General features: G+C 35.6%; 1 protein-coding gene across 3 annotated transcripts in view; it reads left to right on the top strand.

Moving 5' to 3' along the window:
- Positions 1 to 12282, top strand: part of LOC117426529 (sodium channel protein type 2 subunit alpha-like) — a 56666-nt gene extending 44384 nt beyond the window's left edge. For all 3 annotated transcript variants that reach the window (XM_059033721.1, XM_059033722.1, XM_059033723.1), the window contains exons 22-27: positions 1255 to 1527; positions 3054 to 3107; positions 4143 to 4280; positions 4953 to 5057; positions 5852 to 6122; positions 6296 to 12282. In XM_059033721.1, coding sequence (XP_058889704.1) covers positions 1255 to 1527; positions 3054 to 3107; positions 4143 to 4280; positions 4953 to 5057; positions 5852 to 6122; positions 6296 to 7482 — 2028 coding nt within the window. In that variant the 3' untranslated portion in view covers positions 7483 to 12282. The remainder of the gene's footprint in view (positions 1 to 1254; positions 1528 to 3053; positions 3108 to 4142; positions 4281 to 4952; positions 5058 to 5851; positions 6123 to 6295) is intronic.
- The last annotated feature ends 263 nt before the right edge of the window (positions 12283 to 12545 follow it).

Here is a 12545-nt window from a genome sequence, read left to right as displayed (position 1 = left end):
ATTACTATTAGATCGGTATTTTTGATGGTTGGTTACAATTTGCCAAAAAGGCCGTATACTTTCCAATTACATGTGTCTGTTATTATTTCAGAGCTTGTCAGTAAAAGGATTCCTGCTATCTTTGTACTGATACGCATTCTAGATTAGTTTTTTTTCTGAGTTGTCTCATATTCGTTTTGATCTAAATGTGTGTCCTGTGTACTACCTTGGCATTCACATCAAACAAGTGAGCAATCAAGGAGACACAGTCTTCTCAATAATCTTCCTTCGCCCACTAATTCCATTCATTTGCTATTGTGAGATAAAAGCAGCTCCCTAGATGGAATTAACTTTTAGGCTTATTAATCCATGAAAAGGGATACAGAAGAGCTTCATGTCCATTTCTGGTTATAGTTGAATCTCTCAGGTAGTGAGTGATCTGTGATGATCCCCTCAGGAATAAGCTAGCACTTATGCTGCTTCTAAAAAGTTAGAAATAATATATATATATTTTTTTACAGAAAAATAATTGTATAATTTATATGGGAAGTTTTGCATAACTCAACTCATTTCAAACAGAAAGAAATAAAAACAGTACTAGATATCTGATGAAGTGTCAATGGAGGATCTTTAATGTTGTGCCTCGAATAACATTTCAGAAAAGTGTTACCTGGTTGAAGCATCAGTGCACCATACTACTACATTAACAGTTTAAAATTTGAGTTTGAAATGCAGTAACTTGTTGACGGTCATTAAATAAGTGCATGTTTAATTAAACTTTAATTACACTACAGTCTTACAGTCAGAAATGTTATATAAGGTTTTTCTGCAATTGAATCTTTTTTTTTTCTCACCTGCATGGCTAAACTCTTCATCATTTGATTTTGATCTCAGTTGATGTTTTATATTGTATTGCATTTGTATGTGGCTTGCTGGTTGCATTTAACGTATTTTCTTTATTATAATTTTCTTTTCATTTACAGTAAGCAGATTTTGTGGCTTCATCGTGCTACTACAAGGTTTATCTTTCTTTTTGTTTTTTCAAATACCATCAGTATCATTTTATGTCTTCCTTGAATTAGCAGCCCCTTTGTTTTCCTTGTAGCTTTCCAGAACTAGTATGTCCTGGATTATATTCACATTTGTATGAGCAGTTTATTGCTTTTGTCTGTCTTTTCTATTTATTTACATAATTAACAATCCTAAATACAGTAGTAAGTGTTGTTAAACACAATATTACTGTTTTCCCTAATTGCTCTTTTTGCTTTGATCTAGGTGGTCGTCAATGCTCTCCTTGGAGCAATTCCATCAATCATGAATGTGCTCCTGGTTTGTCTTATATTCTGGCTCATTTTTAGTATAATGGGTGTGAATTTGTTTGCTGGGAAGTACTATCACTGTGTTAACACCACGGATGGCGAGCGCTTCCCGATTAGTGTTGTTAACAACAAGAGCGAATGCCTGATGCTGAACCAGAGTGCCCGCTGGAAGAACGTGAAAATCAACTTTGACAATGTGGGGGCCGGTTACCTGGCACTACTGCAAGTGGTAAGACTTGATTCCTGCAAGTACAGCTGAGGCCAAAGGTTTTGCATCCCGAAGAATTTTGGGATTGAGACATAAGTACAAAAAATAAAAACTTCAGGAACATAATTTAGATCTTTTATTTAACATCAAGTAATCAAAGCACAAGTACAACATGACATCGCAAAACTCTACCGGAAGCCATACTAGTAGTACAGTATTTCATGTTAGATTTTGAAATGTCATTTTCAAGTATATGGAAAACTACAAAGTTGTATGTAATTCAACATGTTAACGTAACATTATTCAGCAGGTTTCATTTGACTTTGTGAAGCTAAATTGGTTCATTCTACAGGATGATGCAAAACTTTTGGCCATAGCTGTACAGTAGGCTGCTGTTGAAGGTACTGTTCAAAGATCATCTGATTTCTCTGTAGTCTTTCCCTTAAAGGTACCTCTTTACACCACACTAATGTCAGGGGCAGGGACGGTTACATTAATGTCAGGGTTCAGAGTCAGTGCATCATAGTGATTTGTATTCTCATTTCCATTTCAGTTCTCTAAGGTCCACAATTGATGAGAGCCTTACCATAGTACAGTAATAATCAGAGCAAAATGTTTTTATTATATTTTATTATAAATTATTATTGTTGTTGTTTAATTATTTAGCAGTGCAAGGCTAAAACTTCACTCTGTTGTGCACGTTAAGGTTAATGTAATGACATGTTACCACTTAATAGTATAACCAGCTGTACATGTTTTTCTCATGTTACCCAGCATCCATGTTAAGGGGTTGGTGGTGGGTACTCAGTCTAATAAGACAGAGCAGTAACCTCATAAGCTTTCACTACTAAACAAAATACAGGCATTCTAAAGGCGTGTTTATTCACTATGAAGTAGCTCAGCAGGAATTCAAGCCCTAGGAATTCATTCAGTCTTCCTAAAATAATGCATTCATAGAGCTGAAAAATGCCTAAAACCTGATGAGCATGCCTTATTTAAATCACTTAATGAAGCTTTTAGAGTTATCTCTACAGATGTTTATTTGAGATATGTGGCATACACTTGGGCTATTAGATGGGATAGATGGTAGCAAATCTTGTGTTATCATTTGTATTTATTATTGATGATTAATCACTAATCCCAAGGTCACTTTGTTTCTGCAGTCTGAAATACAACATATCAAAAAGAGTTCATGGTTTGTACAAGGGCCTAGACAAAGAGCAGATTCATACTTCTGGATGTCCGAACATGGCCTTGTCATCTTTTTACAAGTTGATGTGGAGTATTTTGTAGTCTGTGAATGTGTGTATTTGAAATAGAAATTGACAACATTCAGAATGATCTAATCTGTATTTAGAATAAAAATGCTGTGGATGACAGGAGATATAAAAGGGAGAAAACAAACAAACAAACAAAGTGTCAGCTGTGATTTTTCTTCTTTAATTTCTAGAGGTTGTTGTGCCTGAATACATTATGTCAGAGAATATTGTATACCGTACTGCATCCCTGTGAGTCTGAAACCTGTTTCCACTGTTATATATTTACAGGCCACATTCAAAGGATGGATGGACATTATGTATGCAGCTGTGGATTCACGTAATGTACGTTTCTGCTTGTCAACTCCCATATGGAAAGAAAATATATTTTTAATATATGGTCTCTGTGGTTCATGCACTTAAAATATATAGCTTTATATATATATATATATACATATACATTGTACCTACATTTTACACATATGAAACATATTTTATATAACTTGGAAATGTATTATTCATATCTGTATATTTAAATATATGTAGAACATGTATTCTCTTTCCATATGGACTTAGCTCTGGTTCACATAACAAAACTCCCACACTATTTATCCTAATGGAAGACTTACTTGAGAGAGACCTGGGACTTAGTTGATGAGGGGAAGCTTTTTATGCAACCTAACTGGTACAGCCAGATCTGTCACGCACCTTTCATGAGCAATACATTAATCAAAATGGAATGTTTCTATCAGAGGAAGATCAGGTACAGTATAGAATCAATGGTTTGAATTATTGAATTATAGAGCAGCAGTGTGGAGTAGTGGTTAGGGCTCTGGACTCTTGACCAGAGGGTTGTGGGTTCAATCCCCAGTGGGGGACACTGCTGTTGTACCCTTGAGCAAGGTACTTTACCTAGATTGCTCCAGTAAAAACCCAACTGTATAAATGGGTAATTGTATGTAAAAATAATGTGATATCTGTATAATGTGAAATAATGTATAATGTGATATCTTGTAACAATTGTAAGTCGCCCTGGATAAGGGCGTCTGCTAAGAAATAAATAATAATAATAATAATATTACATGTACCTGCAGTAAGCGATTATAGATAATACTGGTCATGTATTATCTGTGTGGGACTTTTAGGTTTTAATTGTGTGGTAAATAATATTTTCAAAAGTACACTGTTAAAGTATCAGTGGCCAACTGAACTGAAGAAAGTTTATTTTTAGTTCTGCTATATTGCATTGGGAAATAAATAACTTGCCTTTATAATGATGTGTTCATTTATTAATGTAGCTTGACATAGTTAAATAGGGTTAAAATGTACAAGCATACCACAAATGATCAGTGCACTGTTAACTGATGTTTACTTTTTCAGTTGGAGTACCAACCTGATTACGAAGTTAATCTCTATATGTACCTGTACTTCGTTATATTTATAATATTTGGATCCTTCTTCACATTAAACCTTTTCATTGGTGTCATCATTGACAACTTCAATCAACAGAAGAAAAAGATAAGTATTTTACTATTACCCCAACAAAAGTAGATGGAGGTGGGGGAATTAAAATAAATAAATAAATAAATAAATAAATAAATAAAGTGGAAAGTGTACCATTGCTCATTTGTTATTTTGCTGTCTGGATTTTGAAATATTGAGAGTAGTGAAAAACTGAAAGATTGTTACGCAGTAAAGTTACAATTTGCATACAGCTGTTTGAATTCATTTTTTCCATGTGGTATTGCCTGCGTCTGTATTATTTCTAGCACAAAGCAGACTTAACAAGAACCCAGGTAGTAGAAGTGACGCATGGTGTTGGGGGTGCAATAGGCTTTTTAATCCCTCAGGAGGGCTTGGCATTTCACTTCCAGACAGCAGCAGCATGACTTTTTTCATAAATGCTTGATGTTGAGTTGACTGGGGGGTATACTGCATCACACAGTAATTTGCATTAACAGGTATTTGACTCAGCAGTCTCCGTTCTTTAAGCCAGCAGCATTTTCTGCATGACTATATAAGGCTATTGGTTAAAAAAAAAAAAAAGGGTGTTCTACATTACTGTCACTAAACCTGACCTTGGGGATACTTCTGTCTACTTAGCTTAGTTTAAGTTTTTCCTTAGCTGTAGTGACCTATATTAGCATGTATATGGTTATAACTATGTTTTTTTTTTTTTTGGTCCATTACTTTGGGGGTCAGGATATCTTCATGACAGAGGAACAGAAAAAATACTACAATGCAATGAAGAAGCTTGGATCAAAGAAACCACAAAAGCCAATTCCTAGACCAATGGTAGGGAGAATATTTATTGAGGAAAACTAATGCTTTACATTATATCGTTGCTGTTGGTTGCCAGGTTTTAAGGTGTTTACTCTTGTACAAGGGTAACATTTCTTTGTTTATTTTTTGCCATTGAGATGACAACAGCCAGTGCTTTCTAACACTGCTTTCTAGATGTTCCTAGGCTGCAGACTATTGAATTTTATATTTCATCTCCTGCAATCCTGAGCAGTCACTAAACAAGACCCTATCACTTTCTTACATAGTGGAACTCATTCATCCATGGCTATACAATACGTCTTAATTACGTTCTGTGAATCATGCCAGGTTTCTTTCCACAATTTAGGTCATGTTCATGTGTGGTTATACTGGGTAGCCTAAGCTATTTCGTAATCTTGAGTACAGGCTGAACAGTTTTGAGGGGAACTGAATTTTGTTTTGTCATAACATATACTTGTTTTTCACTGTGATAATCTTTTTTATGGTTGACCTTGGACAGCTGAGATTTATGTATTTCTCATGCGTTAAAAAAAATGTAATTCACTTGCTGATTTTTTATATTCAAGAGCCCCTTTATTCTACACAATGCTTTTATCCTCCATTTAGTCTTCATTTCATTTCTTTGTATTATAACATAAGCAGCAATGCAATATTTTCCTATTATTAAACCTCTTAGACAAGAGAGTAAACATATTAATTTTTTTTAAATGTCCTCTATTATTATTTTTTCTTTAGTTTAAAAGTTATATGTATACAGTGGTGCCGGCAATAATTTTTTATGTCTGTATTGTATACTTCTTTTCCAGAACAAGTTCCAAGGACTCGTGTTTGATTTTGTTACAAAACAAGTCTTCGATATTACCATTATGATTCTCATCTGCCTTAACATGATTACCATGATGGTAGAAACAGATGACCAGACTGAACAAATGCAAAACAATCTTTACAGGGTTAATTTAGTCTTCATTATACTTTTCACTGGTGAATGTGTTCTGAAGGTGGTTTCACTCCGACACTATTACTTTACCATCGGCTGGAACATTTTCGACTTTGTGGTGGTGATTCTCTCCATAGTTGGTAAGATGACATTTTTTAATGTTTAGTAGTTGTTAAATTAGGACCCACATCTTTGATAAACACAGGCGATTTAAATTCGTATCTATGTACTGTATGTATCAAGTGTTTATGAATCTGGTATTATGGCTGTTTCTCTGACAGTTACACTTATGTTTTATTTTCATTTTCTACAGGCATGTTTCTTGCGGAGATAATTGAAAAATACTTTGTTTCACCAACCTTGTTCAGAGTTATTCGACTTGCCAGAATTGGCCGCATCCTTCGACTTATTAAGGGTGCCAAAGGAATCCGCACACTTCTCTTTGCCTTGATGATGTCACTTCCTGCCTTGTTCAACATTGGTCTACTGCTCTTTTTAGTTATGTTTATCTATGCCATTTTTGGCATGTCAAATTTTGCCTATGTGAAAAAGGAATCTGGTATTGATGACATGTTCAACTTTGAAACCTTTGGCAACAGTATGATCTGCTTGTTTCAAATTACAACATCTGCTGGTTGGGATGGTTTGCTGGCTCCCATTCTTAACAGAGGGCAACCAGATTGTGACAGCGAGATAGATCATCCAGGTAGTTCTATAAAAGGAAACTGTGGAAACCCGTCTGTGGGCATTCTCTTCTTTGTCAGCTACGTTATTATATCTTTTCTAATTGTGATAAACATGTACATTGCCATTATTCTGGAAAACTTTAGCGTCGCTACTGAGGAGAGTGCAGAACCGCTAAGTGAGGATGATTTTGAAATGTTCTATGAAGTCTGGGAGAAGTTTGACCCTGATGCGACTCAGTTTATGGAATTTGCTAAACTCTCCAATTTTGCTGATGCTTTGGAGCCTCCGCTTCGTGTAGCAAAGCCAAATACAATCCAGCTCATTGCCATGGACCTGCCCATGGTTAGTGGGGAGCGAATTCATTGCCTTGACATATTGTTTGCGTTCACAAAACGTGTGTTGGGGGAGGGCGGAGAAATGGACGCTCTCCGCGGGCAAATGGAAGAACGCTTCATGGCATCAAATCCATCCAAGGTCTCTTATGAACCAATAACTACAACTCTACGTCGCAAGCAGGAACACATGTCTGCCATTGTCATTCAGAGAGCCTTCAGATGCTACCTAATCAGGCGAACAGTTAAAAAAGCCTCTTATTTGTTCAAAGAAAACATTAAAGCAGGTCAAAACCTACTTGAGAGAGAAAAAATGGTGATCGATAAATTTAATGACAACTCAACCACAGAAAAAACGGATGTAACGCCTTCCACGGCTTCCCCACCTTCCTATGACAGTGTGACCAAACCAGACAAATATGAGAGAGACAAAGAAGAGAAGGATGACAGGGGCAAAGAGTTCAGGGAGTATAAAAAGTAAAAAGGAAAACAAAATGCAAGCTTAAAATTCCATTTATATGACAACATTGTTTACAGCCTGTGAAGGTGACCTGTGTCAAGGGGACTCCTTGTTTGTGTGGAGATCTATGCCAAACTGATTACTAATCTTTCAAAGTGCTTACTAATCTTTCAAACCCTCATCAGGACACTGTGACTCCAACTGGCAGAGGGGAGTCCAGAATCTGGATGAGGGGGTTACTGTTTTTGCTACACAGTTGATGCTACTAAAGAGTCAACATGGCTACTCAAAAAAAGGGACCAGAAAATGTTTTTCTTAAGTGTAGTTTAAATCTAAAACTCTTTAGTATGACTACTATTAACACCCAGTGTCTTGCATTCCAACTGCCATATTTTTTTTTAACACAATCTTTGTTGTTGATGTCATTGTTTTTAATTTATAGTTTGTTTATTATACACTGAGTATTTTTGTAAATAGACTTTATGTTAACAAGAGGGGGCTTATGTACTGCTTTAATGGTAAGAGGGTCACAAACAAACAAACAAATAAACAAAAACAAACAAAACCAACAAAGTTCTTGCATGCTGCTTCCATAAATCATGCATGAAGTCCAAAAAAAAGTATATTTTTGACTCCCGAGTGGCGCATCCAGTAAAGGCGCTCCGCGTGGAGTGCAGGATATGCCCTATAGTATGGAAATCGCGAGTTCGAGTCCAGGCTATTCCTTTGTCGACCGAGGACGGGAGCTTCCAGGAGGCTTCCAGGAGGCAGCGCCGCCCTGGGGGAGGGAGGGTTAGGTCGGCCAGGGTATCCTCGGCTCACCGCGCACCAGCGACCCCTGTAGTCTGGCCGGGCACCTGCGGGCTTGCCTGTAAGCTGCCTGAGAGCTGCGTTGTCCTCCAAGTATATTTTTTATCCCCTTCAGTGTTTCAGTGGCTCCCAACTATTTGAGGTGTGTATTTACCATGTTTTGGTAAATCCAGGTGTCTATATGTACCTTTAAAAAAAAAAAAGGAAATGGGTTGTGAAGCATAAGGATAAGACATGAGTCTTATTAAGCCATCTCTAGCTATCAGTAAGGTTCACATTTTATGTGGCCATGAAATCCCACTGTGTGTAAATAGTTATTTTACTCCGTGGTGCATATTTGAGCAAACAAGATTCTTGGCACAGTGGTTGTTGCATTAAATATGTACCACTTTGTCTAGATTGCAAGCTTTTGACAGGATATATGCTGTATTCTATATCATACACAGTTTGGAAGCTGTCACTGATGCATGTTAATATTGCCTATTCCATCCCCTGCAGAGGAGTCTTCAATTTTGGGAAGCCATATGTCAGTGGTGAAGTGAAACTAATTGTTCAACAAGACCTCATTCCTCCATATCATTAAGCAACAGTTTCCTGTGTTTCTGTTCTTTTTTTAAAAAGAAGAAATGTTTCGTTTTAGGTTTTTTATGTTTAAAATGGATATTGTCTTCTGTATAGCCATACTGTACAGAACACCAGCTTACAACTGGTCAAAATAAGTGGTTAGATTTTACTAGATGTGAATATAAATATTGTAAGATATTCTTTTTTTTTTTTTGTACATAAAATATGCTGTTAAAATGGGCTTCAGGTCAACACCATGGCCATGTGTGTTACTTTAGATCCATAGCACTTTTTTCATTCAAGAACTTCCCTGAATAAACGAAAATGGTAATTTAATTATTTTTTAATTCTTGCACATATTTTTCATATGTAGTTTTGTTTTGTGTAAACTGGAATCACAATCCTCTTGTTTCTGCATAGTGGTATCTTGAAACAGGGACATGGGATACATCGCCTACTGTATGAATCAACAGTGTGGCCTGTCAACAGGGCTACTCTGGTCATAGTCTTTGAATCTCAAGTACTTTTAAAATTGAAATGTATTTATGAATTTATTTTTTATCACACACATATTCATTCTGCACTAAGAACTACTGTACATGGAATATGGGTCCACAGTTACTTTTGGTTCACAAGAACACAAGGTAACTTTTATGTATTTTTGTGCACACCCCGGCATTCAATAGACTCTGTCTTTTACTAAGCTGATCAACGTGTAGTGTATTAGTGAACAGCATGTGGGACAATGCTATTACTCATGGTAAAATACATTATAAAAAGCCAAAAGAATAAACGCTACAGTTTTTTTCCCCCCTCAGGTATGTCTGTTAGCAATTTGTTATTCAATAGGCATTCACCAGAGTGAACATAGAACATTAACACAAATGATATGTTTAATGTAGCATCTCTTTTTCTGTATTGGTCCAAGTAAGGTATGTTTGCTTAATAATGTCTAATGGGTTATATTTAATAAAATTGTTAAACCACAAAAAGCCATTATGTGTATTGAAATCTATAAGTCAGAAATGTATGGTTATAGCCACATTATTTTGGTTATTATTATGTTTAGTTTTACACAGTGGATAGGTTACTGCTCCACTGAAAAGCTTGCACCACTTAAATGTAAAACAATAAAGAAAAGAAGAACCTAAAATATTAGCATTCTTAGATAATTATTTATAGAAAAGCAATACAACCCTTGCACTGGAACAACAGCTTAGTAAATCAGGCCTTAAAGGGCACATAAATACCTTTTTATTTTATTGTATTACATGTTCCCATGTGTTGCTACAATGTTTACATAAGGTGTGTGTGTATTGTTTTAATTTTTTTTTTTTACATTTTGACCACTTTTTTAAACTTTTAAATTGCATTCCCTGCCTCAAGATGGCTTCCCATGCACCTGCATGGACCTCTCGCAACTGCATTTCCCATCATCCTCCTGCTCACTGGTAAATCCATCTCAGTTACATATGTGAGCAGGAGGATGATGGGAAATGTAGTTCTGAGAGGTCCATGTGGGTACATGAGAAGCCATCTTGAGGAAGGAAAAAAAGAAAGAAATATTAAAACAACACACATCCCTTACATAAACAGTTATAGCAACACATGGGAACATGTAACACAATAAAATAAAAAGGTCATTATGTGCCCTTTAAGTTAATTTTGCACAGGATTAAATGAAAGCATTCTGTTTTAACAATTTTTGCAAAACATTTTGCCAAACATTTTTGTGTGTGTGTGTTGTTATTTATATTACAATTAGCTTTTGGCAAAATATCCATCATAATTCCAGACAGAAGATTAAATAACGCAACGGCTAGGGTGTTTACAAAGAATGTACCAACCTGGTTTTATATATATCAGGGGTCAGACGTTTGTTTTTAGCATTAGAAGTACACTACTTTATCATTCTTCCAGAAATACTCTTCATCCTAACTCTCCCATAACATAATTCTAGCACTGCTTCATAAACACAAGGATTGGATCATTTTGTTGTCAGCGATTTCAGTGAGGTAAAATGTTCAAGTTACAACCAGACCTCTTAAATGGCATAAGGAGAAACAAGAGTTTAGGGCCAGAAACAGTTCCTGCATAATACCCTTGGAATGATGAAAAACTATTTGTGAATTAACATGTCTAATTTAATATACTTTTTTAGCTGGGGAATATATATATATATATATATATATATATATATATATATATATATATACATGTTCCATTTATAGTTGGAATTGGGCCCAAAATTAATCAAATAGTCAATTTTGAAGTCTTAAGGTGAATACTAACTAGCCGCTAAAGCATTAAATAATCGTTGGTAATGTTTCCTTGAAATTCTACCAAAATGATTCATCCTCACAATTATAAATTGTGTTTAAAAAAAATCCAAGCCATATGCATGTTGTTCTCAGCATTCATATTTTCACATTTTGCTTTTCATGTACCATGTACCCCAAATGTGCTGCATTAACGGTGGAATGGAAGTACCATTCTATTCAGCAATGACAAAAATGGTTATCAACCATAGATGCAGAGAAAACACCCCAAACCGTAACATAGTATATTTGATAAGACCTTATTTTTACATTTCATGCTATAGGCAATTTGCAAAAATGGTGATCATTTTGTGGTCTCCAGTACGGTACTGTGTGTTTCTTAGGCCAGTTTGGCAATTTGCCCATTTTTCTGGTGCTTTGAATTCTGTATTTATTATTTTTGTAACTCTTTGGAGGAGCCACGCTGCAACAAATAACGGCTTATCCGTTCATACAATGCCTGTCTATGAATCTGCCTGTCTATCTTTCTACCTCGCTATCTCTCTTTGTATTTATCTGTCTGCCGGTCTACATGTCTTACTATCTCTTTCTGTATTGTTATGGTGGGCTCTATACATGATATTGTGCAGCATGTAAACATGAAATGTGTTTCTGCTATTTAATTTTGCTTTAAATGTGTGTTATTGATAGGTCGTCATTTCCTTTAAGCAATGTAAAATACAAAAATGTAGAGCAGGGTTAAAACAAAATTATTGATAGCAACTTTCATGTTTATTTAGATGTATGATGTCATGTTAATACTAGACTGTCAGTCTCTGTGCAATGCATTGTGTCAGGGCTATAAATATATCACATTCTGGAGCACTCGATCATCAGTCTTTGAGCTTGGTTCCTGTAATTAGGCCATAAATAATGAAAAGGTTATGATATTGGTCCCCATGCGTAAACATTCCTCACTTGTAATATGTACTGTTCTTGAACTATTATAAAAAATATTTTATACCACAAAAAGTGACTTTTGAACTTTTTGATTCTTTTTAATGAATCATTTTAACATTTCTAATACTAGAATATACAGTATATGGATGACATTTGTGTTTAACTAAGGTGAAAATTAGGATGGGGCCATTCTATTTTGACATTACAATAAATAAACAGGAAAAATACACCATCCAGTATCTTCAATAAAAATGATGAGCAATTCTGAAGGTAAGTAAAAAGGAAATAAAAAAGAAGCACCAAAAACACTGGCAGGAAGAAGCTGAAACGAGCAGTGTTTGGCAGCTACATCTTAAATGCTTCTGGCAGCAGTGTACTCTGAGGTGAGACCTGGATGAGCTGACAAGCCATCAGTAAGATGGCAGGTATGGAAAAAACTAGGGAAGTCACAAGGGATTCATTAATGCTGAGATCTGCCAGCCAGCTGATTAA

Source organism: Acipenser ruthenus, chromosome 11 (genome assembly GCF_902713425.1).
Source record: "Acipenser ruthenus chromosome 11, fAciRut3.2 maternal haplotype, whole genome shotgun sequence".
In the NCBI taxonomy this organism is placed as follows: domain Eukaryota; kingdom Metazoa; phylum Chordata; class Actinopteri; order Acipenseriformes; family Acipenseridae; genus Acipenser; species Acipenser ruthenus.
This window is presented reverse-complemented; position numbering and strand designations above follow the sequence as displayed.